We start from the raw sequence: 26,087 nt of genomic DNA, 5'->3' as shown, positions 1-26,087 counted from the left end.
AACGGGGTCACTGCTGCGCCACGTTCTGGACGCGACAAAGGAAGATTCAGACGATCAACACACTACGCAAAAACGTGCCGGATTTCGAGGGCACGGTCGACGAGACCCCCGGGAAGCTGAAGGACAGGTGCATCGGCAAGCGGGTCCCGGTGGCGTACGCCGACTACAACAGTGGGACCAGCACCAAACTCGACAGTGCCCTTGGACGAGAAAGAGGTGACGCGGGTGGGTCAATAGTTGACGCGGATCACCTCGCCCGGCAAAGACAAGATCCAGAACCGGATAATGAAGAACTTGGACGACGCATCCCTGGCCACTCTATCCCAGCATCTCAACCGTGTGTGGGAATCGGACAAGATCCGGGTGGAGTGGAAGTACGCGGAGATAGTGCTTATTCCCAAGCTAGGCTAGTCCCTAAGCCTGGACAATCTCCGCCCCATATCCCTCAACTCGTGTCTGGGCGAGCTGCTGCAGCACGTGCTCACCAACCTGCTTCAGCACTTTCTGGAAGACACGGGCGTTTTTCCCAGCAATGTGTTCGGGTTACGGTCACACCTATGGACGCAATACATCCTGCTCCAAATTAAACAGGACATCCTCGAGAGAATCTCCCATATGACGACACAGGAGGCCCTGGCCTTGAAGATCGAGGGCGCCTTTGACAATGTCAGCCACATGGTGGTGCTAGAGATCCTGTCCTCGACTGGGTGCGGGCCCCAGATGTAAGACTACGTGCGAGACCTTCTGAGCGACCGCACGGCCACCGTCGGAGTCGAGTCCATCCACACGGGCCGCATCCCGGTCCCCAGCATTGGCACCCCGCAGGGCTTGGTCCTGTAACGCACCTTTCTCACCATGAGGTTGCGCAAGCTACTTCTACTGGAATGGATTCCCCCGAATCAAGCACTCCCTCTTTGTGGACGACCTCACGATTTGGACTACGTGGGGTAGGAAGGCGAGAAGCAAGACTCTTTCGAAGAGGCAATCGAGACTTTGCGGAGCTACGTCGATGCCGGCAACCTTCACTGCGCCTCCGAGAAGTCTAAGCTGTGGATCTTCCGCTTAGAAAAGCCAACCTTGAAGAACAATGAGGTGGACATCCGCCTAACCTTCAAGGACGCTACCCCTTGCCGGTGGTGGAGCGGATGCGGATCCTGGTCCTTTACCTCCAGCGGGACGGCGGAGCCAAGTACACGGTCGACCGCCTCGTCGAGACAACCACGCAAGTCATGCGCGTGACGAGCAGAATAACGAGTCGCACACACGGGCTCAAGGAGTCGGACCTGATCCGGTTGACAAAAGCTTTCGTCGTGAGTCGCATCACCTACGCAACTTCGTATCTCAACCTGTTGTGAAGGAAGGAAAATATGGACCTGATTATCCGCACGGCGTACAAGCTGGCACCGGGGGTGCCGCCGTACGTGGTGAACGCCATGCTGCTGCGGGTGGGTGACACCGTGAGCTGGGCGACATCGTGGGCTGGGCGTGAACAGACTTTTCCAGGAACTCGTCGACGCGCACCTAGTCAGTCAGCGGCAGCGCTTGGCCCTCACCTGCAGTGGGCAACACGTTCCAAGCTCGCTCGGTATCCCAATCCCCGCATCGCAACGCGAGACGATCCAGCTGCCGCTGGCTCTGCGGGACAAGATCCGGGGGTCACCGATTCCGTGGAACATAAAACCATCTTTGAACCCAAGTCGTCAGACGACCCCGGCCAAGGCTCTGTGACGGAATTATGGTAACCTGGACGACATTTTCGACACGGACGTTCCACACTACTCTGGCCAAGCCGCTGCGGCGGTGAGTGTGATCCACAGTGACAGCGACTTCGACAAAGTCATCACGGCATCGGTCTGCACCACCCAGTCGGTGGTGGCAGAGGATGTCTCGATCGCCCTTTCCAATACCAAGTGACCATCCTTTTCGACTCGGAAGCGGCCACTAGGCGGTTTGGCGAAGAAACAGTCTCCCCACAGGCCCTCTGCATCCAGAGGTAGAATTCGAAGATTCCCAACGTGGAACTGGTCTACACTCCCGGCCACGAGTCTCTCGACAAAAACCAGCAAGCATACGCCGTAGGCCTGCATCCTCTGGGCGCCGACACGCGAAGACAAACCTCACCCGTTCCTGAACCAATGCTCTGAGAAACTCGCGCGCCTCCGCGGTCGGAGGCAGTTCTTCCCTCCGGCCGACGGATCCCTGTCTCGAGAGGAGACCGCAGCTTGGCGTCAGATACAGGCAGGCACATAAACACACTTAGCTAATCCAGATAAATTTTATCTGGGCAGATACCGGGATAGATGACCCCACTGCGTATATGTTCTGTCGCTTTTCCACCTTACGTGGGCCTGTCAACTCAAACCGTCCCTCCCGTCTCTCCCTTGCATCCTTCGCACGAGACCTGGGAAAGTGCGCTGATCGTCTTGCCGGCTCACGATCAGCGACAGATGCTGGAGCAGGAAAGACTTGCGGTGGATAGAAGGTTTATCCTCGTCGTCTGCAGCCGGGACTTGGGACGCAGAGAGGACAGCAACACTCGCGTTCTGTCGTGTTTTTTCCCAGAGCTAATCCCAACCGCCAAAATCGTGAAAGTGTGCCACTCCGGCTTTTGTGACGTCCTCTGTTTGCCACTTAAGGTTTGTTCACTCGATGCATCTTTTAGGCGCGCAACAGTTTCGCGACACTAAAGTTTCGCGAAATGTGCTCGTTCACACGTACCGCTTCACCTGCAACAACAACACGCACCCATCCACCGTTTTGAGTGAGCTCTGAATCAGATCGCTATTTATCTGGGGACCTGCTTTTAGCATTTTATGCAGTCAATTTATTTTAATTTTTTTTTCTCATATACTGCACTACTTGGAGCGATCTCGCGTGTGCGCTAAGCCGATTGAGGCGGCAACCTGTACGAGCAGGACATGTGCCGGCGCCGAGCCCGTACGCAGCCAATTCATTGCCAAAGCTCCTATCAATGCAAATGGTATTCATAGACACGCTACGTGCCCAATCTGGTTACTTCTCGGCGCCCATGTCTGCCACGAGTTTACTGTGCCAACTGTTTCAGAGAGCGCATGTGGTTTCACGTTCGCTTGTAAACAAAGCAAACTTGGTTTCAGTTTACTCAATGGTCTCTGATTCAGCGGTATCGTCGCGACAACAACGCTATGAGCACTATTCTGATCTCGCCAACTCCCGCTAATTGTCTTCGTCCATCGCTGGATTTTTTTTCGATATGCTACTCACTTCCCCTTCAGTGGTGCTTGACGTGCTTGCGGAAGCGTTGGCAGTATCCATCGTTCGTGGTTTGGGTTTTTTCGGATTTGGCTCCGCTACAACACCGGCAGTGAAGTGGTCTTCTCAAACAGCTCGCTCCCCCTTCAAAGGCCACGTGAGAGCGTTTCTGAGCGGCCATTGGCGGCGCCTTTGGAGTGATTGAAAGGACTCGGCAAAGTTTCAGCAAAAGCTGGCTCCAAAAGCCAGGTGTGCGCGCAACTTTTTTTAGGTGCGCGCGTCCTTTTCGGACTCGTTCAGACGGTGCAATTATTTCGCGAAACTACATTTCGCGACGCTAGATGCGCGAGAAAAATGCATCGTGTGAACGGGCCTTTAGGGACCATTTTCGATAAATGCGGGATAGCACGCTAAACACAGCAGTCAAAAACAGCTTCCAGTCACCGTAGTTTGCTGGCGGTCAGGTTCTTAGCAAGTGGCCAAATCCGCTATTCGTGTGTCCCTACAAAAACATTAAAAAAAACTTAGAATAAAAAAAAAAAAAACAAAAAAAAACGTGCGAAACGCTTTTCTGTTTGGCGAATCTCGCTGGCACCTTTGACTGGTCAATAGCATCGTGGAGACAATTCTGGTCACTCCAAGTCAGCTTCGCTTCTTCTGTATATCAAGAAAACAAAGAACATATTGATATCATGTCTTCGCTTTAATGCAAATTTTTATTTTTACCAAGGTTAATTATGATGGAGCCATGAAATGTGAAGCGTGCCACGGTCAAAGAGCCTAGTCGGCCGGCTGGCAGACATGTGCACCCTTCAAATCCGTCTGTCGTACAGTACAATTGTGAATGATAACAAAAACGACAGCAAAGAATAAAAAAAAAAGCTGCAAAAGCTTGGAAAGAAAAAGAAACGTGGCGACGCTGAATAATGCGCCTACCCCCCTCCCCCCCCCCCCCCCCCCCCAACCCCAGAACGTACGACATTACTAGTGACTCCAAGGAGTGCCTCCAATATTCTGTTCACCCTTAAGCTGAGGCTGCGTTTAATGCATCAAGAACGGGAGCGGTTGAGGTAGCTGCTTTCGGAGCCGCAGAACGAGCGCTTGCGCTGGAAAGGCACGTCTGAAGGCCAGAAGCGCGGACCATTGCCAGCGCTTGTAGCCTAGTACTCTCGCCGAGCCCTGGGTTGTTTGCCGCTTTGGGACGGTCAGTCATGGTCCACCGACAATGACGCCATTCGCAGGTCCTGTCTTCTCGTTGGTATCGCGCCGTGACAAGTCGTCAGGTGCCTGGATGGCTGAGACCTTGAGTTCACGTCTACTGCGATACTCATAAGTTGTGAGCCTGCATATAAGAGTCCATTGTTGACGGATCGAAATACAACGAGAACGTTGTTTTTGTCTCGTGCCTTCTTTTTTATGGGATTGACTTAGCAGCCTGCACTTGACCAGTTCTTTTTTTTGCATGACTGAAACCTCATTCGAGAGACGCCTCAATGAAATATTCACTGATAACACATTTCTTCTCAGTGGACACAACGCTTACTGAACGGACTATCACACCATTTGAAACAGCAGCCAATATAGAAATCTTCGTCATTGCCGGGTGAGTTCCAACACGAATTAATCATAGAGGACACAAAAAGAGCTCAGAAATTTCTCTACTGCTAAAAATATATTGCCGTGACGCTGTATCTGTGAAAAAAAAATAGATGAGATAAAACCCTTATTTGGTCACCAAATGTGTGTCGAGGAGATCGGGTAAAATATTGTAACAAGAAGCATGACTGGGACCGATACCCGTTTTTGTAAACGGTGGGCAATACGAGGCATGGCAAAGCCGCTCTCTCCGTATTGCTCCTCGAAGAGGACGCAGCGCCGTCACGGATCGCAACACGTGGTTGCGGCGCCGGTTAGCAGCGGGCGTTAAGGTGTATCAGTGGGGCGCGTGTAAACCTACTCATCCCCCCTTCCCCATCCTTTCCCGTTCACACCGCTTCACAGCAACAGCCTGCGGCGGCTCCTTCACGCGCTCCAGTGATATACACGCGCAACGCCTGCCGGACAAAGCAGCAACCCCCTGTTAGTTTGCGTGACGACGCAGCGTCATCTTCGAGGAGCAGCCAATCCTGCGCGCGTGGCGTTGCCCCGCCGAGTATCGCCCACAGCTTACAAATAGGCGTCCGGTACCCCTGCGCCTACAGGAAACAATGCGGCAATAAAAATGATTTACCCCTATGCACATAAAATTATGCCAACACTTTTTTTTTAAAGGTAAACTGCAAACATAAATGCCTTTCATAGGGTAAGTCGCTAAGGATTGTAGGCAAGTTATGAACCTGGGAAAGAAGTTCATTACTGATAATTACCCAACTCCCTTCACGCATGATGGGTGCGCAGGCGACCTGGTGCATTCCGAACGTAACTAAAAGTTATATCGTGCGGAGTGGGAACACAGACACATACGTACACACGCACGTTCCCACACACGCACATGCACGTGCGCGCGCGCACGCGCGCGTAGTTATAAATCTTTTTTTTTTATTATTTTCTTTGCTAGTACCGAACTATACCTCCAATGCGGCTGCTCCGGTGACAATCGCTATACTCCGTTTTGCCTTAAGCTGAGACTAGAAGCTCCGCCTTCAGCACATTCTCACTGGCTTCTGCAATGCTTTGGTTGCGCGTGCCTGTACTTTCACATTTGTGTTAGCAAGAGCAGAAAGCTGGCGCTAAAGGTGGAGCTTCTAGTCTCAGATTAAGGGTGAACGGAGTATGGGCTTGGCTGCTATGTTTCCTAGCGTCGATGGAGTTTCACCTTCGACGGGAAAAGGTTAATCTAGTTGGTGATACCGTCCACTATTCGCCGTCCACCGTCCACGTGGATTAATGCCCTGTCCAATCAATCAATCATTAAATTTTTGAAGTCAAATCCAGTACAGATAGACTTGAATGGTCCACAGGCCCACGAGGCAAACAAGCTGTTTGAGGAGGTTGGTGTGGCGGGTGAGCGGACAAGGTCCAGCGGCAAACAACAAAAAACACAAACCTTCCCCACTCACAAGAAAAAAAAAAAAAAAACCTGCATGCTACAATATTACAGTTTCTAGAAACGTTAACACCAGGAAGCACGACAAAGTGCATAGATTGCCATTTTCAAACAGAAATAGAAACTGGAAAGATAGACAATGCGTGGGTGTCCTGTACAGTACTCTTTTGTAAAAAGAGTACAGAAGGATTAAAAGAAATATAAGGAATGTATTTTGCATTCGCCAATAAATATTTGTGGCATTGCCTTTATTGTCTCTGAAGCCTGGTTGCCCGAGTGCTGCTAGCATGGTGTTCATTAAACGAAACTTTGTTCCAGGCTTGAAACGGTGAGTTCGGCACTCTCGTTCACCGCTCACCTTTTGGCAAAGCACCAAGACGTCCAGGAAAAAGTGAGGGCTGAAGTAAAATTGCTCCTGGAAAAAGATGTAAGTCTGGTGGGTAAATGGACTAACAAAAAAAAAATCGGTTTTTAAAAGCGGAATTTGGAGTCACATTAGTAGACACGTTTGAACTATTACTAAACCCAAATTACACGTCACAACAAAATATTTTTTTCGCGAAGTTATTGAACTTATAATTTTCATCTAAGATGCCGAGAGGCTCGACTTGTAAAAGTGTAAACGTGTTGGTAAAACGAAAATTGAAGATGTAAGGAAGAACACTCTGAGGAGCTTCTAGAGGACTTGACAAGTCGGGAAAGCTTTGAATACAGCAAGAAAAAAAGGAACTATACAGAAGGAGGACTTGGGGACGCTAGACTCGGCATCGCGTGCCGGAAGGCTGAGATATGAGTTAGCGTCCGCTTGTTCCTCAAAATGTAATTCTACATATGACAGTTTTACAGATACATTAAAATACAACTGCAGATTCTTAATAGTTTTAGTAAAGAGTCAAACACTGCAATAGACACTGCGCCCGCTTCTTCAATACGGATGCACCCAAAATCTCACACGCGATGGTCCAAAGAAATGTCATGTCCATTCTAGTATACAAGCCCGAAAGGGCCGCATGCTCACTGAGCTCCAGCGTTCCTGCACCAGCCTTCAAAATGCTCATTTGAAATCCCCTCAAATGAAAACTTAAGTGGTTTCGACCAGACTCTAGCTTCTTCACTTCACTTTATTTCCTTAAGGAACTCCTTGGAAGGTGTCGAGGATCTTACTCGGTTAAGAATTAACTAGGCCGAGCAGTATATGTCGTACCCTTTAAATGGTTTGTTCTCATAATTCAAGCTATACCAAAAAAAAAACCCTGCTTCGTCGTTCTCTTCCATTTATCGCTGTCGTTTGCTCTTCGCCCCTTTGGATTTCCACATTCTCCCGAGACGAAGACGCGTGATGAATATCAAGGAGATATAGCTTTTGAACGGGCCTTTGAAAAACATTTCCGCGTAAGTCCCTGATGATTCACGCTCGAACGTGACCATCTTTCCCTTTGACGGTCTCTGTAACTTTTACCAGTTTCCAAAAATACCGTGGACAGTTCTTTTCCTCAAGAAGTACCACGTCACCTACACCCAGGTTTGTGGACTTGATCTTGGGGTAGTGATGAGCAGATCATAGTTCCAAGATGTACTAAGATATTGAGGTGGGCTAGTTGGATATGCATAATATAAAAATTAAATAGCGCAAATGTTAGACAAAGGACAAAGGACAGAACATGTAGACAGGACAAGCTCTAACTCAAAACTGGCGTTTTAGTAGAAAAAAAGAGACGGAAGCAGCATATGAATACACCGAAAAAAGGAAGAAAGAAGATTTATATTAAAGGGAGAAATTTGAAATTTATATACAAAAAGAAAGGAAAGGAAAGAAAAGGAAGAAAAAAGAAGAAAAGAAAGGGAGCTGTGTAACTAAATTAATCCTGGGGAATGTAATAAAATTAAGAAAGAGACTATAGCTAAAGAAAAAAGAAGTTGAAAAGACTAAAAATTCCCGCTGAATCAACCTCAAGCTGGCCACTGAAGGTAAAATCATTCCTTTTCACTTAATGCCACTGATGGTGCACTCACACAGGCGTCTTCCTTTTCCTTAATGGTTAAGGCCTCGTACATTTCTCGTAAAGTTTTATCTCGGAATTTTTTTAGGATTTTCGTTTTTGTCAGGATCGGTTGGCATTTACAGTCTCTAACATTACTGCGAGATGCCCCGCTAGAGTTGATTTGAGTGAGGTGCCGTGTTCCCGGAACCTGGTGTTGATGTAGCGGCCTGTCTGACCAACGTATATCTTGCCACAAGTGAACGATATTTCATAAATTACCTGGCTTTGGCAAGGTAAACACAAATGCTTGTGTCTGATGGTGCACTGAACTTGTCGATCTTGAGGACAATTTATCATTGGGCACAGCTTCTTGAGCTTGTTTGGTGCAGAAAATATGACAGGGATGTTATATCTAGACGCCACCTTTTTCATGTTATGCGACACCTGGTGAATATAGGGTATCACTGCAGGACACTGTCTTGGGGGTTTCGTTGTTTATTTTCCCTTTCGAGAGCTGATCATTCATTCAACTGCCTCTCACAAGATGGTACTTGGAAAGCCAGAAGTCGCAAGCCGTTGTAATTGGTCTTCAAAACTCTGTCTCGCCTTCTGTTCGCACGACTTTTTGAGGGCTGCATTGAGACAGTTGTTGATGATTGCCGTTTTTAGGCTCATATTGAAGTAATCTTTTCTTCGACCTTGGCTTATATATCCAGCACGTGTGGTTTTCTAACTAAAGGCTAAAGTTTACATGAGCTACCTACAGACTCTCTCTACAATTTCTCGATCTACAACTAAAAGTCCAGGAAAACCACACGTGCTGGATATATAAGCCAAGGTCGAAGAAAAGATTACTTCAATATGAGTCTTCGCATTTAAAGCTCATAAAAACGGCAATCATCAACAACTGTCTCAATGCAGCCCTCAAAAAGTCGTGCGAACACAAGGCGGGACAGAGTTTTGAAGACCAATTACCAGGGCTTGCTACTTCTGGCTATCCAAGTACCATCTTGTGTGAAGCAGTTGAAAGAATGATCAGCTCTCGAGAGGGAAAAGAAAAAAAACTAAACCCCCAAGACAGCGTCCTGCAGTGATACCCTATATTCGCCAGGTGTCGAAACATGAAAAAGGTGGCGTCTAGATATAACATCCCTGTAATATATTCTGCACCAAACAAGCTCAAGAATCTGTGTCCAATGATAAATAATCCTCAAGTTCGACAAGTTCAATGCACCGTCAAACACAAGCATTTGTATGTACCTTGCCAAAGCCAGGTAATTTATGAAATACCATTCACTTGTGGCAAGATATACGTCGGTCAGACAGACCGCTGGATCAACACCAGGTTGCGGGAACACGCCACCTCACTCAAAACAACTCCAGCGGGGCATCTCGCAGTACATGTTAGAGACTGTAAATGCCAACCGATCCTGACAAAAACGAGAATCCTACGACGGTTCCGAGATAAAACTTCACGAGAAATATACGAGGCCTTAACCACCAAGGAAAAGGAAGGCGCTTGTGTGAGTGCACCATCAGTGGCATTAACTGAAAGAACTATTTTACCGTCGGTTGCCAACTTGAGGTTAATTCAGCGTGAATTTCTAGTCTTTTCAACTTCTTTCTTTAGCTATAGTCTTTTTCTCAATTTCAACATATTTCCCAGGATTAATTTAGTTACGTAGCTCCCTTTCTTTTCTCCTCTTTCCTTCCTTTTCTTTTCTTTCCTTCCTTTTCTTTTCTTTCCTTCCTTTTTTGTATATACATTTCAATTTTCTCCTTTTAATATAAATCTTCTTTCTTCCTTTCTTCGGTGTATTTATATGCTGATTAGTTCTCGTCTTTTCTATTAAAACGCCAGTTGTGAGTTAGCGCTTGCCCTGAGTACATGTTCTGTCCCTTGTCTAACCTTTCCGCTATTTAATTTTTATATCATTCCAAGATGTATTATTTTCTCCACCTGGTCCAAAACTGGTCCAGCAGCTGTTGTCGATATCGAAGCTTCTAAATCGCTGGACGTTGTGTGAGGGGCGTCAGAATCTGGTTAATTTCTGGAAAAACAGTCAAGTTTTGTCCAATCAGAAAGTGAGCCGGGCAAAGTGGTGGCGGTTCTTCAACTTCTGAACTGACGTATGTTAAAGGTCTCGAATTAATAATAGCCTCCCGAGAGGCTGTTGACAGCTCCTCGAAGCCCAGGCTGCATCTTCCTAAGACGTTCCTGAGGGTTGTCTTCACTGAGCGCACCAGCCGTTCACACCACCCTCCCACCATCTTTCAACAATAAATTTCCACCGTATTCTGTGTTGAGCAAGTTAGGATGTGAAGTCTGGGTAGTTTAGGCTTTTCAGGATGTTTCTCAAGTGATTTGATACCTTCTTAAATGTTTTAGCATTGTCGGAGATTATTCTGCTGGGCACTCCTCTGCGCGAAATGAAACGCCGAAATGCCAAAAGAAAGGCGTCAGTTGAAAGATTAGTTGATTATTCCAGATGAACCGCTCTTGTTGTGGCACAGGTGAACAAGACTATGTAAGTCTTAGCATCGTTCATCTTTCCGTTCCGGTTTTTCGCATAGAGTGGTCCTGCAAAATCCAATCCCATTGCCTCAAAAGGTTTTGTTTCATTAATTCTATTCTCTGAAAGGGGAGCGAATTGCACCTGAGATGGTTTTAGTACTGAACCTACGACACTTACGAGATGTACGAATCACCTTATTGGTTAACTGTCGTGCTCGAGGTATCCAGAATCGTTGTCTCAAAACAGTCCTTGTACTAGTCACACCTTCATGAAGCAACTGGTTATGAGGATTCAGGACAACCAGTCTTGTAAAATGCTTGGAGCGTGCAGCTCATGTAGCCTACTGCTACCCTGAGTATACGATGTTCGTCCAGAAAGGGGTGAAGATCAGCCAGGGGTGAGCTTTTTTTCCACTTCATGGTCTCTGGTCAGTAAGTAGACTTCCCTTTCGAAGGCTTCGTTTTCAACTTGCCTTGTCCAACACTGTTCCTCCGCGGCATAATCAGCAGCTTTCAAGTGTCCTTCTTTTCTTTCCCGATTTTCGCTCCTGCAATTGCTGACAAACCAGATAACCCAGGCTGTGACTTGAAGCAATCTAGACAGGCTACTGTACTTCGTCACATCAAATATTGCCATCGCTTTAGGACTTGTTGTTTGAAGGTGTACTTTGGTGGAGCAGTGCTCGCTGCGTTTGAGTTCCAAGTAAGTATCTGAAGTAGGTAGGTCTTTTGGCCATTCAACTAGATCTTGAACAAGCCAGCTGGGTCCTTTCCACCACTTGGAGCTACCCCGCAGCGTTGCTGCTGATTCTCCTCTCGTGAGCAGGTCCGCAGGACAGGGTAACTGTTGCCAGGGCAGTGCCTCCAGTTTTCGGAAACACTTTGTGATTGAATTTGTAGTACGCGATGTTTTACGAATGGCTTCCATCTTTCTACTGAGCCCTGAATCCAACCAAGTACCACAGTGGAATCCGTCCACATAGTATATCGAAAAGGGATGTCAGGGTACGCTTTGCGAAGGTAGTCTAGGAGTCTCGTTCAAACAACAGCTCCCATCGGTTCCAAACGCGCTAACAGTAATGTTTTGATCGCTGCAACCCTTGATTTAGCTGTCACTAGAGCCGTTGAAACTTCTCCGCTTTGAGTTTCGTTTTGCATGTAAGCACATGCTTCGCATGTAAGCACATTCTCCATAGGCTTGAGCACTTGCGTCGGCAAAGATGTGCAGCTGTGTTTCTATGACTTCTGTCAGCCCATTCTTGAGGTGTTTTGGAACTAAAATACCGTAGAGCTGAAACAGCTCAGTACACCATTCTTCCCGGTCTCCTCTCTGGCGCTCCGGAAGCTCTTCATCCCATTTTAGTGTAAGGCTCCACAAACTCTGGAATAGAATCCTTGCTGGTATCGTGAATGGTGTAATCAATCTCATTGGATCGAAGACTCGTGACGCTGCTTGTAGCACATACCGTTTAGTGTATCTCTTGTTTCATAGAAATAAGATAAGACTATCCACTGAGAATTTGAAGCAGTCGTTGTCCTTGTCCCAAGTTGTCCCCTATACTTTCGAGATCCTCGAGAATCTTCTGCCAGTGTCTACTGCTATCACTTCTGTCTCTATTGCATCCATAATTTGCTGCAGTTCAGCATCGTTAGAAGACCATTTTCTTAGCTTTATGCCTGCATCGTTCATGATGATCTTGGAAGTTTTGTCCAATTCGGTTGTTTCTTCTAGCTTCTCTGCACCCATAAGAAGATCGTCCACGTAGAATGAGCTCTGTAATATTTTTGCAATGCTCTCGTGACTTCTAGTGACGTTCTTTAGATGGTGCTGTATAGTTGCAGACAACATAAACGGACTCAACGTCACTCCAAAAGGAACTCTTGTCATCCGCCATTCCTGAATGTTCTTACATTTCATCTGGGAAGGGAGCTCGTCTTCAAACCGCAGGAACCTGAATGCGTTGCGATATTCCTTTTTAACTTCGATTTGTAGAAACGCTTTCTCGATGTCTGCAGTTAGTACAATCGCATGCGCTCTAAAGCGAAGAAGGATTTGAAGTATTTCTGGATTCACGTTAGGACGTCTTTCGAGGAAGTGATTAAGCGGTTCGCACCTTTTTTCGTGAGATGAAGCGTCAAACACCACGCTCAACTTCTTAGTGACAGACTCTCCTTTGAGGATTTCCCGATGTGGCATGTAATATGTTCGATGTTCGTGTGTCAGGTTGATCGTGCTGGCCGAACGGTACGAGTTCCGCATGTCCCAACTTCATATACTGGCGGATTGCTTCGTCATAACGCCGAAGTAGATCGTCCTCGATTGAAATCCCTTTGATCGGGCGATATAGGCGAGTCAGAGCTATCTGACGATTATCCTTCAACACCTCCACAACGTCTTCCTTTTAGGGCAATGCTACTTGGTACCTTTCACCAACCTTGGCAATGCTCTTGTCAAAGCGCGCTGCTACACTCTGTTGAGTGTTAGATGCCTCCACGACTGTGATCCCCACGCTGTCAAGTTCCCCAAAAGCCTTGAGAGTTTGGGTCGCTGTTTCCTCGTCGGTCATAGTTTGTGCGCTGAGGACGCTCACAATCAGGGTCGTTTTTGATAGTATTCACTTTTGTATTGAGGGTCCTTGGAGAGTCCATCCCATCGCAATGTTTAGGGCTACCAGTCCACTGCTTTCCTTGGATCTAAGGATTTCACCTGTTACAAGCTTCCATAGTTGATTTGATCCGATGAGAAGACATTCCAGGTGTTCCTTGTAGGCCAGAAAATACTATGTCATCATCAAGGTTTCTCCTCCGATCCCTCAGAAAATGGGCGAAAGTGTAGTCGGCAATTAAGGTAGCTATATCCTGGCAAATTACCGGTATGGTAATTGCCTCGATTGTGCACTCGGTTCCGTTATACTGGCTTTTTATTCGAACCTCAACAATATTGCTATAGTGGAAGGTTTCGCTTGAGATGCTAGCATACGTATTTAGTGTTAGCTTCGTCTTTCTTAAGATTCTGAGATTTAGGCAGCGTGCGATAACTTCTGTGGTGAACGACCGTTGACTGCCTCCATCAATGATGTCTCTGATATAGCTACTGCCTATTTCACTGATGGCCCACGCACGAAATGTTTGTGGGTGGATGTTATTGCTCTCACCTAGCTCAGTAGAGGTCTCGTGCTTAGGATCAGAGGAAGACACGCAAACGACTGAGTCTTTCTTCGTTCTTTCCTTCCTCGTTCGGGCGAATGACGGAAAACACATCGTTACCGCGTGTCGTCCGTTACAATTTGGGCATCGTAACTGCCTTTTGCAATCTCTTGTGCGATGTCGTTTGATGGCGCAACGGAAACGTCTCATGTCCTTTCCCAGTAACTTCTCCACAAGAGCCTTCTCAGAGTCGCAAGAATTTGTGGCGTGCCTTTTCGAATGGCAGATATAGCACTCGCCTGTTGTTTGCTAAACTATGTGAGCTGTGTAGCGCCGAAGCAGACGCATGAGATTCTTGCTTTCGCTCGTTCGCACCGGTTCCACTGTAGTTGTTCCTTTCCTTGCTTTCCACTTCAGTTCGATGAAATTGTAGCACCTCGTCGAGTCCTGACGTAAATGCAGATGCAGGCGATGAAGTTGCGCTACCCTTCTCTGCTGCTGCGTTGTTTGGAGCCTTGTATAAAACTTGTCTGTGGTATTGCACCAGATTGCCGTGAGGCATCGATGTGATGAAAATATCACAAAGCACGGCCGCGAAGCTTCCGCTCGCCACGTTTAGTGAGTTGAGGGCTCGAATGTTCAGCTGCGTAGTGTCGTACAAGTTCCTCAGCCCCTTGGTATCTGTAGAGGATCGAACACGGGGAAGATTTCGAAGGGCCGCCAGATGTACTTGCTCTATCCTCCGTTAATCACGGAAACGTCGCTTTAGTAGTTGAATGGCGTCAGCATAGCACGCTTCCGTTGTGGGTAGTCCTGCTATTGCAGCTGCTGCGTCTCCAGTCAGGTAGCGGCGTAAATAATGAAATTTATCTGTCGTTGACAACGTGAGGTTTAAGTGAATTGTTCCTTCATACTGTTCCCAAAACGTCCGCCACTGGGTGACGTCCCCACTGAAGGTAGTGATGTCCAGTTTCGGTAGTCTGGATCCACTCATCCTGAAGATTGTGTCATGTGCATTTTTGCGTAGTCGTTGCTGTTAACAGAACCATGGGGCGTCTACTGGTCTCCAGTTCCGAAATCTTGAAGCAGAGCTGCCCAATAAACATGATGTCATGGCCTTGGTATTCGGCAGCAGCAGCGTACTCGTCCTCGAAGTCCTCTGCTAATAGCAGCGGCTATAACTCCTCGTTAATTTTATTAAGCTTTGCGTTGCTCGTAGTCAGGCGTTCTTTGATTCCGATGAGCCTGCTAAGGTCTTTATCAGGGCTGTTCAGCAGTGTGGTGGTGTCGTTTATCGTCCTGGTCTTTTGAGCTCGTCGAGTGGTACGCTTCACCTTCAGTCTGTTCATTGCGATTCGTTAGTGTCGATTGGCTTTCGCTTGGTTGGCAGGAATCCCTCTCGAAAGATCTTCGCGCTACAATCCCGATAATTTGCCTCCGTTGTTAAAGTCTCCGAGTTACACTGTTAGGGTTAGCAACGAAAGTCACCAGTACCTGGTAAATTTACAGCTTCGTCTGGGCTGGGAGATGATGTCGTGAAGCAGACTCCTGGGTTTCGGCACCGAAATGTCGAGGATATTACTCGGTTAAGAATTAACTAGGCCGAGCAGTAAATGTCGTGCCGTTTAATCGGTCGTTCTCATAATTCAAGCTATACCAAAAAAAAATTTCTGCTTCCTCGTTGTCTTCCGTATATTGCTGTCGTTTCCAATTCAAGGATGAAGAAAGAATAAAACAGTTAAAACATTGACAACACAACCACATCTTTCATGAAAAATGAAAGATGTGGTTGTGTTGTCCCTGTTTGAACTGTTTTATTCTTTCTTCATCCTTGACTTAAACCAACACGCTCTTCTCCCAAGCATACCGTTTCCACTTCATCCTTCTTGATTTTCCACAGGAAGTACTACATAAAGGGTGGGTAACAACCAAAATATATATATATATATATGTTTATATATATATGAATGATAGAGATCTTCATTCTTGAAGGTAATTATCTACATGTTTCATGAAAGTTGATACGCAAAAAATTGCAGCAGTCTGGTGAAAAAGGCTGTTCCAGTCAGAGGCTGCCCCGGGAAAAAAATGAGGATAAAAAAGTAGGTGCGTGAGCGAGAGACTGGGCAATGGGTGACCTGTGCGCTGGGATATGCGTGCAGGAGGTGCAATGTACGTTGCACGGACGAACGAAGAATAATAGAACTTTTTTATATAAACATAGAGTGTTTATGAGGTGACGACAATACGAGTTAGTTAGATCTGATTCAACATTCAATAATGAAATGATAATATCGTACAAATATCGAGGATGAATGAATCTAGTGGCGCGATTTTGAACTCCTTTCAGAGCGTTAGTTGATGAGAACTTCAGATGGGCGGATGCACATTCTAACTTTAATAAGTGATTTGTAGGTTGGTATTTTGACGTGCTTAAGGTGGCACCGTAGGTAGCGCCTCGTGAATCCTAGTCTTGTACTTGCAGATACGATAATGTTAGTCGTACGCAGATACTATAATAGATTGTTGCAGTGAGTGACCCCAAGGTATTTGTTTGAGTGCACTAATTCAACAGGAGTTTGAGCGATAACATAAGGGATGACATGGAAGCTACGGCGGCGGTGAGAAGACAAGTTTACAATTGTCAGGGGTAAGTATCATTAGCCAGCGGTTGCACCATAGCCGAACGGTGTTAAGACCATTCTGAAGGGCAGTTTGGTGAGCAGCGTTAGTGACTCAGCGAACACAATCATGTGAATATGGGAAGACGCGTGCTGCAGTAGATCAATATTATGGATGAGGAACAGAAGCCGACCAAGAACAGATGCTTGCGGGCCACCTTAAGTTACTGAAAGGTTATGCGACGTATGGTTGTTAATATTAAAATATTGGGAGCGATTGATCATAAATTATTTGCTCCACTCGAAGATGTCCACATTTAAATGTAACTGTGCAAGTTTTAATAACAAGCGCTTGTGAGGTACTTTTTCAAAAGCTGTAGCAAATTCTAAGAAAATGGCGTCAGTCTGAATACTGGAGTCAAAGTTTGAATGCAGGTCATAAAGAAAGATGGCCAGCTGAGTTTCGCGATAGTAATCCTTACGAAACCAATGCTGGGACTTGCTGAACGAATTATTCGAGTCCAAATATTTTATGATTCGAGATTTGATTTTATGTTTCATGATTTTGCAAGGCACGCTTGTGAGAGAAATGAAACGATGGTTCAATAGCGTATTTTGTTACCTAATTTGTAGATTATAACTTTTTGCCATTTTCCAGTCATCTGGATTGATGATCGTAAAAAGGGACTTGTAAGACAGTAAAGATAAGTACATTGTCGAGATGTGCTTGGTATTCTTAAAAAATTTGAAATTAATTTTATCGACACCGGTAGACGATGACAGTTTTATATTTTTGAATATAAATGAAACGTCGTCATCTTTGAATATATATTCGAAGGTCGCATAGGAAATAAATCCAGGTTCTCTAGTAAAAACAGATGATAATGCGTGATTAAGTATGGTGTTAAATATGCTCGATTTGGTCAGAGTGTGTTTCTTTCATTTCTTTGTTTCCTTTTATTTTTTTAAAGTTTTTATATGCTTATTTATTTATTCCAAAATACTCAGACATCAATGAGGTTACCGCAGAAGTGGATTCAAAACATATATATTCAAGGTACGATTAATTAAAGATGTAAATACTTTATAAAAAAACCAAGTCGTGAAAAATACAATATAGTTGAAAAAGAGTAAAAGGAAAATCACATACACTTTACTAGTTAACTCACAGGCACTACACCAAGGAACCTAAAGTATTTCTAATACAAATTTATCAAAATCGATATAACGAACTGATCTATTTAGGTTGTTCCATTTTTCTGTCGTCCTGGGAAACATGAATATGTAAAACAGTTGAGGTGAACTTTGTATGGTACAAGATATACAGGATTGAAGCTTTGAGTGCGTGATTGAGTAAAAAAAAAAGCAATATATTTTTCCCAATGAAGTATACGGTTATGATTCACAATTTTGTGAGGGAGCCTAAGTCGTTCTACGGCACGTCTGAAATCAAGACGCATCAGTCCTACGTCAGCCATGGAAGATGTAGGAGAAAAAATGCGTATCTATTAGATATATATCTTGTTGCGTTTGCTTGTATTACGTCAATCTGCTTAATATCGCAATTTAGATTCGGACCCCATACCACACAATTATACTCTAATATAGGTCTAATCAAGGTCTTCTACGTGGTTATTTTAACTTCCTTGGTTGAAGATTTTAAGGTTGTTTTGACATATCCTAGCCTTTCCAGAGCACAAGAGCATATAAAACTAATGTGCTTTTCTCATTTGAGACTAGTATGCATGAACTTGACGAAGAATTATATTTTTAGTGCCATATTTAAAACAAAAGGTTGCTTCTTATTAGCAAATGCCATCACCACAAATTTTTAAAAATTCATTTTCATCTGCCACTTCTGACTCCAATCAAGAAACTGTAAAAAAAGATTGCTAGCAAGGCATTGTAATCCAACGAGTTGATTTTTTTGTACAAAACGCAATCATATGCATAAAGGCGAATTTGAACTGAATTTGCGACATGATTAATATAAATTAATAACAAAAGAGGTCCTGAAATTTATCCCTGTGGGGCAGTGAAACTAACTGAGACATTTCTAGAATGAACTAACCTATATGAGACAAACTGTGATATATTTTTAGATGATCTTCGAACCCTTTAACGAATGACGTATTATTCAATATTGGTTTTATTTTCCGAAGAAACTTATGATGTTGCACTTTATCGAAAGCCTTGGAATTATCTACAGAGATAGCATCAAGCTGTTTTCTTTTATCTAAAGCCAAAGCTATGTTGTGAGGGATTTTAAGAAGTTGGGCTGAGGTGGAGTAGCCACGACGAAAACCGTGCGGTTGTGGAAAACCGTGCGGTATATCTGCTTATACATTATATGTCCCAAGAGTTTGCATGAAGACAATGTGAGCGAAATGGGTCTGTAATTTGTAACCACCCACTTGTTGCCTGACTTGAACAAGGGGACGATTTGAGTTGACTTTCATGAACGAGGTACTGTTGCCGTAGAAATTGACCTTTCAAAAATTACAGATAGGCATTTGAAGTCCAAAGTGAATATCGGCTAAGGAAAGAATTAGGAATTCCATCATGGCCAGGGCTATTTTCACAGTCAAGTTTCATTAGTAGATTGAGGACACCGGAAACACTAATCTCTGAATCAAATAAAGCAGGGTATATACTATCAAAGAAAAAATCAGAATCATTACTATTATCACTACTGAATACAGGTTTGAAATAATCTTTAATACAGTTTGCTATCTTCGTCGGTTCGCTAACACATTCACCTTGAATAAAAAAATAAAAAACTTCGCGAAACGTTGCATTTTGGAATAATAGACCTACAAAATTTGGCAGTATTTTATTTAATAAATTCAGACAAGGTCACATTAAAATAGCTTTTAGCTGTTATAATCTTTTCCTTTAAAGTTTTTGTGAGATATTCAAACAAGGTATGAACAACTTAGTCTGCGTTATGTTTCGTTGAACGACATTTCCTATTCGTTTTCCGCATCAACTGCAGCACCTCTCTCGCTACCCAGGCGTGCGGAGCGTTCTTTTTTCTTTATAGTAACAAGTACAAATTTGTTGGCGCATTAATATATAAGAGTGTTAAAATGTCTAAGCTACCTATTGACTAAGTTTATAAATTATTGATACATCGTCTGTTCTGTTGAAATCAAGGAGCTTGACAGAATCAAAGTGTGAATGATTTAAACGAATTTTGAGGCTAACTAGGCCAGCTTTATAATCAGAAATTAGCTCAGCCACCTCGCAGTGATAACCAAGGTTCGTAATACTGTGGGTTAGAAAAGCAAGATCAAGAACAAAATTATCTCAGGTGCCCATTTTCAAATTTGATCTAAGTCGAATGACAGAGTCAAATCTACTATATAATTAAAATTGACCGTATCTCGACAACCAACCGCTAGCCTTTTCCAGTTTATATCGAGCACATTAAAATCGCCCAGCAAGACATGCTTAAAATTTGCCCGATTGTATTTGCCAATGTAGTCATATATGTCATAGATGGCTTGCAGGCTCGATCCAGGAGCTCGATAAACCGCGACGACAACGAGAACCAACATATGAAGCCGTACCTAACACTAAAGTCTGTGTTAGGCAAACTGAGGAGAATAGAGAGCTTAATACCAGATTAAAAAAATAGCACAACACCACCACCTCTGGAAGATCTATCGCATCGTACCACGTTGCATTCAGGAGGTGTGAATTCGCAGTCAAGAATGGCATTGTGTAACCAGGTTTTGGTAACACATCACTTTCGGTGATTGAGACGCTGGAATGCACGAAAACTCTGTAAACTTAATGACAAGACATATAGCATCAATGTTTAACACAGGTAGTCATTTAGAATTTTTCAAATTACCGCGCCTTTAACACACCTGCAACTATGTCCTTGAGATAAATAAATTGAATGAAATGTAAAGGGCACAATTTTACTCTTATAGTGTGACTTCAAGCATCTCAAATACAACCCAATATGCGGTATATCCTTGTTGACGTTTTGTTCGTGCGTCCTGCTGCTTTAACAATTCATTCGTTTTTTTTTAATCGCCTTTGCAGGGAAGTATAACCTACGACAACATCTCCAAGCTGCAGTACTTGAGCCAAGTCATTTCAGAATCGCTAAGAGTATATCCTCCAATTCCAGGGTGGGTGTACTAGTTTGATTGAATTGCTACGAGAACCTCGAGTTTATTATATTTATTTTATTCGCTATGTAGATAGCATTATTTACTATAGGTAACAATTAAGGAAAACAAAGAATAGCGTTTATTAGAGTGTCTAGTAAAAGGCATTTTAGTTGACGGACGATCAGATGCACCAAATTTTTCAAATAAAATACAACATTCTCATGCATATTACACCACATATTCTTGATAGCACAAAGAGCTGATTTGCAATTTAAATTTAACAAAAGAAAGAGTAAGGCTTAGAGCGTTTCTTTACCTTATAATACTTAGTTTTGGCGTTTACATTGTAATTATTTTAGTTAGGTACGAAGGTGACTAAATCACACTGACCGGCTAAGGCTTTGGCATTCGTATGTTGAAATGAGAGTGCCTAAATGCTGTATGCACCTTAAATATCTTGATTCATTCTGCCGTCCAGACAAGTCAACAGAAAATGTGTAAAGGACTTCGAATTCAACGGCTTTCGCATCCCAAAGGAAACGCAGATTCAGGTTCCCGTTCGACTGATGCACAATGATCAAAGATACTGGGTCGACCCCAACGAGTTCAATCCTGACAGGTAAGATGTCAACCTGAAGTCACTAAGGTTGTTGTCATCAGAACGAAAAAAATTCATAGTACTCATTTATTACCTTGAGTAAAGACTTTGGATATGAAATATTTAGAACTGTCAATATTAACTTCACATATACTGCTTGTCGCTTCAAAAATGTACAGGTTTTTTTGTTACCGCAAAAATGAACTAGTCATCGCCGATCGTTAATTCTTGGGCCATAGTTAGCGCTAGTGGTCTGACCCAGATGCAAAGGTTTCAAAACTCACCATTATTTAAGTAAAACGTTATACATGATTCACTAAAAAAATATCAATGGTAAAGGATCCCATCCTCGTTAACCTGCACCATTCAACTCCACGCGTTCGGGGGTTCTGTATAGCGCCACTTCCCCATCGCTTATAACTTTTGTATAAGACGACGGTCAGTTTTGAAACTTGGCATCTGGTTGGGACAGGTAGCGTTACATTTGGGCAAGGATGAGCGTTCGGCCATGCGTAGTTCATTTTTGCGCTAAAAACTAACAAAAAATCGTTTTTAAAGCTTTATAAAAAAACATTCTGTACATGTAACCTCGTTCAGAATATTAAACAGTTTTATATGTATTCATAGCTGTAGGTAAATTTTCCTAAGCGACAGCTTAACTAATCCGTGACTTCAAGCGAGTTCAAGACAATTTGTTTTTCATGTCTTGAAAGCGAACGTGCGGGTATTTTTTAACTGCAGTAGTGATCATTTAATAAGTATTTACTACTGGGAGACCTGCTACTCCTCTTAAAATCTAGTGAGGAGAAATACTGTAATTTAAAAGAACAGGCAAATAATGCCGCTCATTTGCCATACTGGGGCGCACCAACACCACCTAAAAATGCAATGGCTACGAACATCCTTCCGCTCTATAAACAGCTAACAACTAATTTAGCAATGCACCGCTCCATAAAATCCCACAGGGCCTCGAGGCCATCCCAGATTGGAATGTGTGATGAAGGAAATTGTGAGGCTGTTTAAATGTACGCTCAGGGCCGATTCGGGCACTTTTGTAGGTCTTAAAAGCGGCACGGACATAATCCTTTTTTTATCTTTGTGAGTTCATAATAAAAAGAAAATAGAACGATGCCAATTAAATGGGGCATACCAACTCGTTTTTTTTTTCTCCTTTTCTTATATTTTGCTTTCTGAAATAAAAAAAATATATAAAAAATGTCAGATTAACTAACGTTTTTTCTAGTCATTGATACTATTGAACAATCAGTGCAACGCATCATGGCCTCTGAGATTTTCCGCGCACTGGCTGCGCTCTTCAGGCCATTGCATTCGCCGGTAGAAACTGTTGCTGCGGAACGCTTGGTGGCGCTTGCAACCAAATCAAACATTGCAATGAAATGTCCGCGAATTTTTATCGTCACCAATTTCGTCGATCTAGGGAACAATTGGGTGCAGCGCGACGTATGCCCCTCGCCCCTCTCCGAAACATCTTTATCTTCCAAAGCGCGAAAGATGTAGAACATATATGCGTGCACGTAAGAGAAGCTCAGAAAGCTGTTGGCATGCATAACGACAGAGATAGTTGTATGCCTGTCCCGATGACCGACAAAGTGTCCGAAGACGACAAATATAGATTTACACCCTGTCATACATTCTGAGGAATCGTTCAGCGAAACAGTGCAAAATACCGGAGCAGCGAATAGAAATTACGAATCAAGGGTGATAGACTTACTTGTCTCTATTCTGATGATGCGAATAATGAAAAGTGCGAGCTTCATGCCGCGGGACCACACTCGACAGCATGCTTCGAGGCGATTTTGTTTCTGTTTCGGGCTTGGTTATAAGCGCCCAATCCGAAGATGTGGAGAAATGGCTAGGTTCGTCAGAGATCTGGAGAACTGGCTCGGCTCTCTTTCTCTGCTGCGCAGCCGAGCGTTTCGACAGACTGGAGTAAAGCTCGCGAGAAATCTCAATAGCCATGAACGGATCTTCATAATGCACCGAGCAGGCGATGAGGACGCCGCACATTTCTGAAATAGATTATTCTCCCATAGCCCTGTGCCGTGCGTCCTAGACGCATTAATAGACCGATCTTACCAGCCAGTTTGACTACGCCACCGCTGCCGCGAAGTATCGAGGGAACTTTAGTCTTTCTGCACGTGCGACAACCCCGCTGGAACTCATCGCGTGTGCAGCACGAGACGGCACGAGCCCCCTCGTGCACTACCGTCTGCCTCTTGTGAACTAAAGTTGTGGCGGCGTCACGCATGTGCCGAACGCTTAGTGAGATCGGTCGATTGGGGCACTATGCCCATCCGAACATTGGCGCAGCGCTTGTATCCGATCCGCAACATTGCGTGATCTCACTATGATGACTTCAATGCATTAGTGTACAGGCTTCGGCTATTCTAGGCGGTGTTGGGCAGAATGCCCGAAAGGGAAAGTTTCATACGCCACATGATTTTCTGCACAAACGCGAGCGCCATCTCTCATTACTACGTCCCTCAAATAGCGTATGCCTCCGACGGACGGTGCCAATGTCCTGTATCCTTTCGATATTCCTTTCACGGCTAAGCTGACAGTGCTTTGGAGGTTACGTACCCCATGATACATACATATGTCAATGTCTCGCCACATGATCACGCTCCAGCCCATGCCCACGAACAGAACCGGGTGAGCCAATGAATGTCAGGCGACGGTTTAGAGCTTCCAACGCATTCTAAGCTTACGAGTTAACGGAGTAACGTGTGTACTTGCTCCAATTTCCGTTCAACCACGGGGGACCACATTACTTTTTTTAGAGCGCAGCTCTTAGGCGCCCGGTTCCGGCTTGAGCGGCGTCGCCGTCGGCGTAACCAAGGTCACCCCAAGGTCATGTGACCCCTCCCAAGGTCATTTGACCCCTAAGGTCGCCCCAAGGTCACGTGACCCCCAAGGTGACCCCCACGTGACCCTCCAAGGTCACGTGACTCCCCAAGTTCACGTGACTCCCCAAGTTCACGTGACCCCCTGGTCACGTGACCCCCTGGGGTCACGTGGCCCCCTATCCGAGGTCACGTGACTCCCCCTTCCCCCCGAAGTCATGCGACACCCCCCCCCCCCTCCCCTCCCCGAGGTCACGTGACCCCCTCGCCCCGAGGTCAGGTGACCCCCCGGAGCATATTAAAGAATAAGGGGAGGAGGAGAAGGGGGAGGAGGGGTCTACCCTCCCCTCAGTACCCTTCCCTCCTCCTCCTCAAGAGCTGCGCTCCAATTCGGCGTTACAGGGAGTTGTAAACGTCTTTCACTTTTTTTAATGCAATTCCCTTACCCTTTGAGTTGATGACCAGCGAACTTTTCATATCAAAATATGTTTTTTTACAACCAGATTCAGCCCGAAAAACAAGAAAACGATTGAGCCTGCGGCCTATATTCCTTTCGGCATCGGACAACGGATCTGCCCAGGGGCGCGGTTCGCCGAAATGGCACTCGCATTAATTTCGTCTAAGATTGTGGCCAAGTTCAAGTTGCATTTGAGCGACCAACCAGACAAGGTAAGGCGACTTTCTGCGAAAATCCCATAAGACCACACGCAAAATCCCGTATGCTTTTCCTTGCCCCCCACCCCTGTCCATCCCCTCCTCCCCGATAGTAATGCGGATAGCAACTAGCACGTGATTCTGAAGCGAGTTAGAGGTTAGCGTAGTTTATTGTCTACCCTCGCCATCTCGCTGTCGCCTGTGCAGTGACTTCATGCAAAATGTCTATTAACCAGCTTTTGCTGCTACCCAGGTGAAAGAGATTAGCTAATGGGCTGATGCCGCAGTGCACCGACGCTGCCATGAATCGAGGAAATGTAGTCTTTCTGCATTTGCGACAGCCTCGCTCGAGCTCTGCGCTTGCACAGCACAGAGCGGCACGAGCCGTAACGGTTACTGCCGTCTGCCTCCTGTGAACTAAATTTATGGCGGATTAATGCATTCGGCAAACTATTGGAAAGATCGGACTACTGTCATCAAGAAAATGCTGCTTTCTGTGCTTCCACTAAGTACAACAAAGTCAGTAATTGCTATTCCTCGGCGGACTTGATCAAATGATAAGTCGCCGAGACACTTTCAGCCATGAAATTTGAATTTCAGCAGATCTCTGCGGATCACTTTTACGCGCTCTGCCTCCAAGTGCGTACTTCATATTTAAAATAACAAACGTGATAGAAATTATTTGTGCGATGATGGTCTTTCTCAACTAACGAAAATGGCTTGCCCTTGGCTCTTCCCCGGGAGAGCTCACATTATTTGTTCATAATTATATAGTAACTTGAATTATGTGTATGCTTTTAGAAATACAGAACATCAGTGCGTTCGCCCTTTTAATGACTTATTTTGGAGCAGTCAGCTCAACCATTGAGTTGCCTATGCAATATAGCCTTCCAATGGTCACGCGGTTTGATAGGGAAGTGGGTAGATTCCCCTGGATGTAACCCGGTATTAATTGGGATATCATATCTTTCAGAGAACCATCAAGTATGCTTCGCCAGTGAGTCTTGCATTCGCCGATGGGGGAGCTTGGGTGTGGATGGAGAAGATATGAAGACATCAACGTCACGTTTGAACTCAATAGAAGGACCCGCAACACTCAAAAAAGAAAAGAAAAAAAAGGACTGCATTAGTGTAAACTCGGCGTTTCGCTCAAAAAAAAAAAAAAAAAGCCAAAGTTAAAGTTTCTTTTTTTAACATTTTGTCAATCTAGAGAAGCTGAACTGAAAATATATATTTACTATAGAAGAAGGCTAGACATATTACATCGATCATGATGTCGTACGCTTTACACACACACGTGAA

General features: G+C 44.8%; 1 protein-coding gene across 1 annotated transcript; it reads left to right on the top strand.

The window, feature by feature from the left end:
- The first annotated feature begins 4,724 nt into the window (after positions 1 to 4,724).
- LOC115322705 (cytochrome P450 3A19-like) lies at positions 4,725 to 25,836 on the top strand. Its single transcript, XM_040209040.2, has 6 exons — positions 4,725 to 4,834; positions 6,596 to 6,704; positions 20,599 to 20,687; positions 21,148 to 21,288; positions 24,635 to 24,800; positions 25,759 to 25,836. The coding sequence occupies exons 1-6, from the start codon at positions 4,725 to 4,727 to the stop codon at positions 25,834 to 25,836; spliced, it is 693 nt and encodes a 230-aa protein (XP_040064974.2).
- Positions 25,837 to 26,087: the final 251 nt, after the last annotated feature.

Source organism: Ixodes scapularis, unplaced genomic scaffold, assembly GCF_016920785.2.
Source record: "Ixodes scapularis isolate PalLabHiFi unplaced genomic scaffold, ASM1692078v2 PGA_scaffold6__148_contigs__length_123643588, whole genome shotgun sequence".
In the NCBI taxonomy this organism is placed as follows: domain Eukaryota; kingdom Metazoa; phylum Arthropoda; class Arachnida; order Ixodida; family Ixodidae; genus Ixodes; species Ixodes scapularis.
The sequence above is the reverse complement of the archived record's forward strand: the minus strand, read 5'-3'. Positions and strand labels throughout refer to the sequence as shown.

Excerpts from the sequence above, each read along its gene's own strand:
- LOC115322705 (XM_040209040.2), top strand. The coding sequence starts at position 4,725 with ATGAAATATTCACTGATAACACATTTCTTCTCAGTGGACACAACGCTT. Across the intron at positions 6,705-20,598 it reads AATTGCTCCTGGAAAAAGAT|GGAAGTATAACCTACGACAA; the intron begins GTAAGTCTGGTG and ends TCGCCTTTGCAG. Across the intron at positions 21,289-24,634 it reads AACGAGTTCAATCCTGACAG|ATTCAGCCCGAAAAACAAGA; the intron begins GTAAGATGTCAA and ends TTTTACAACCAG.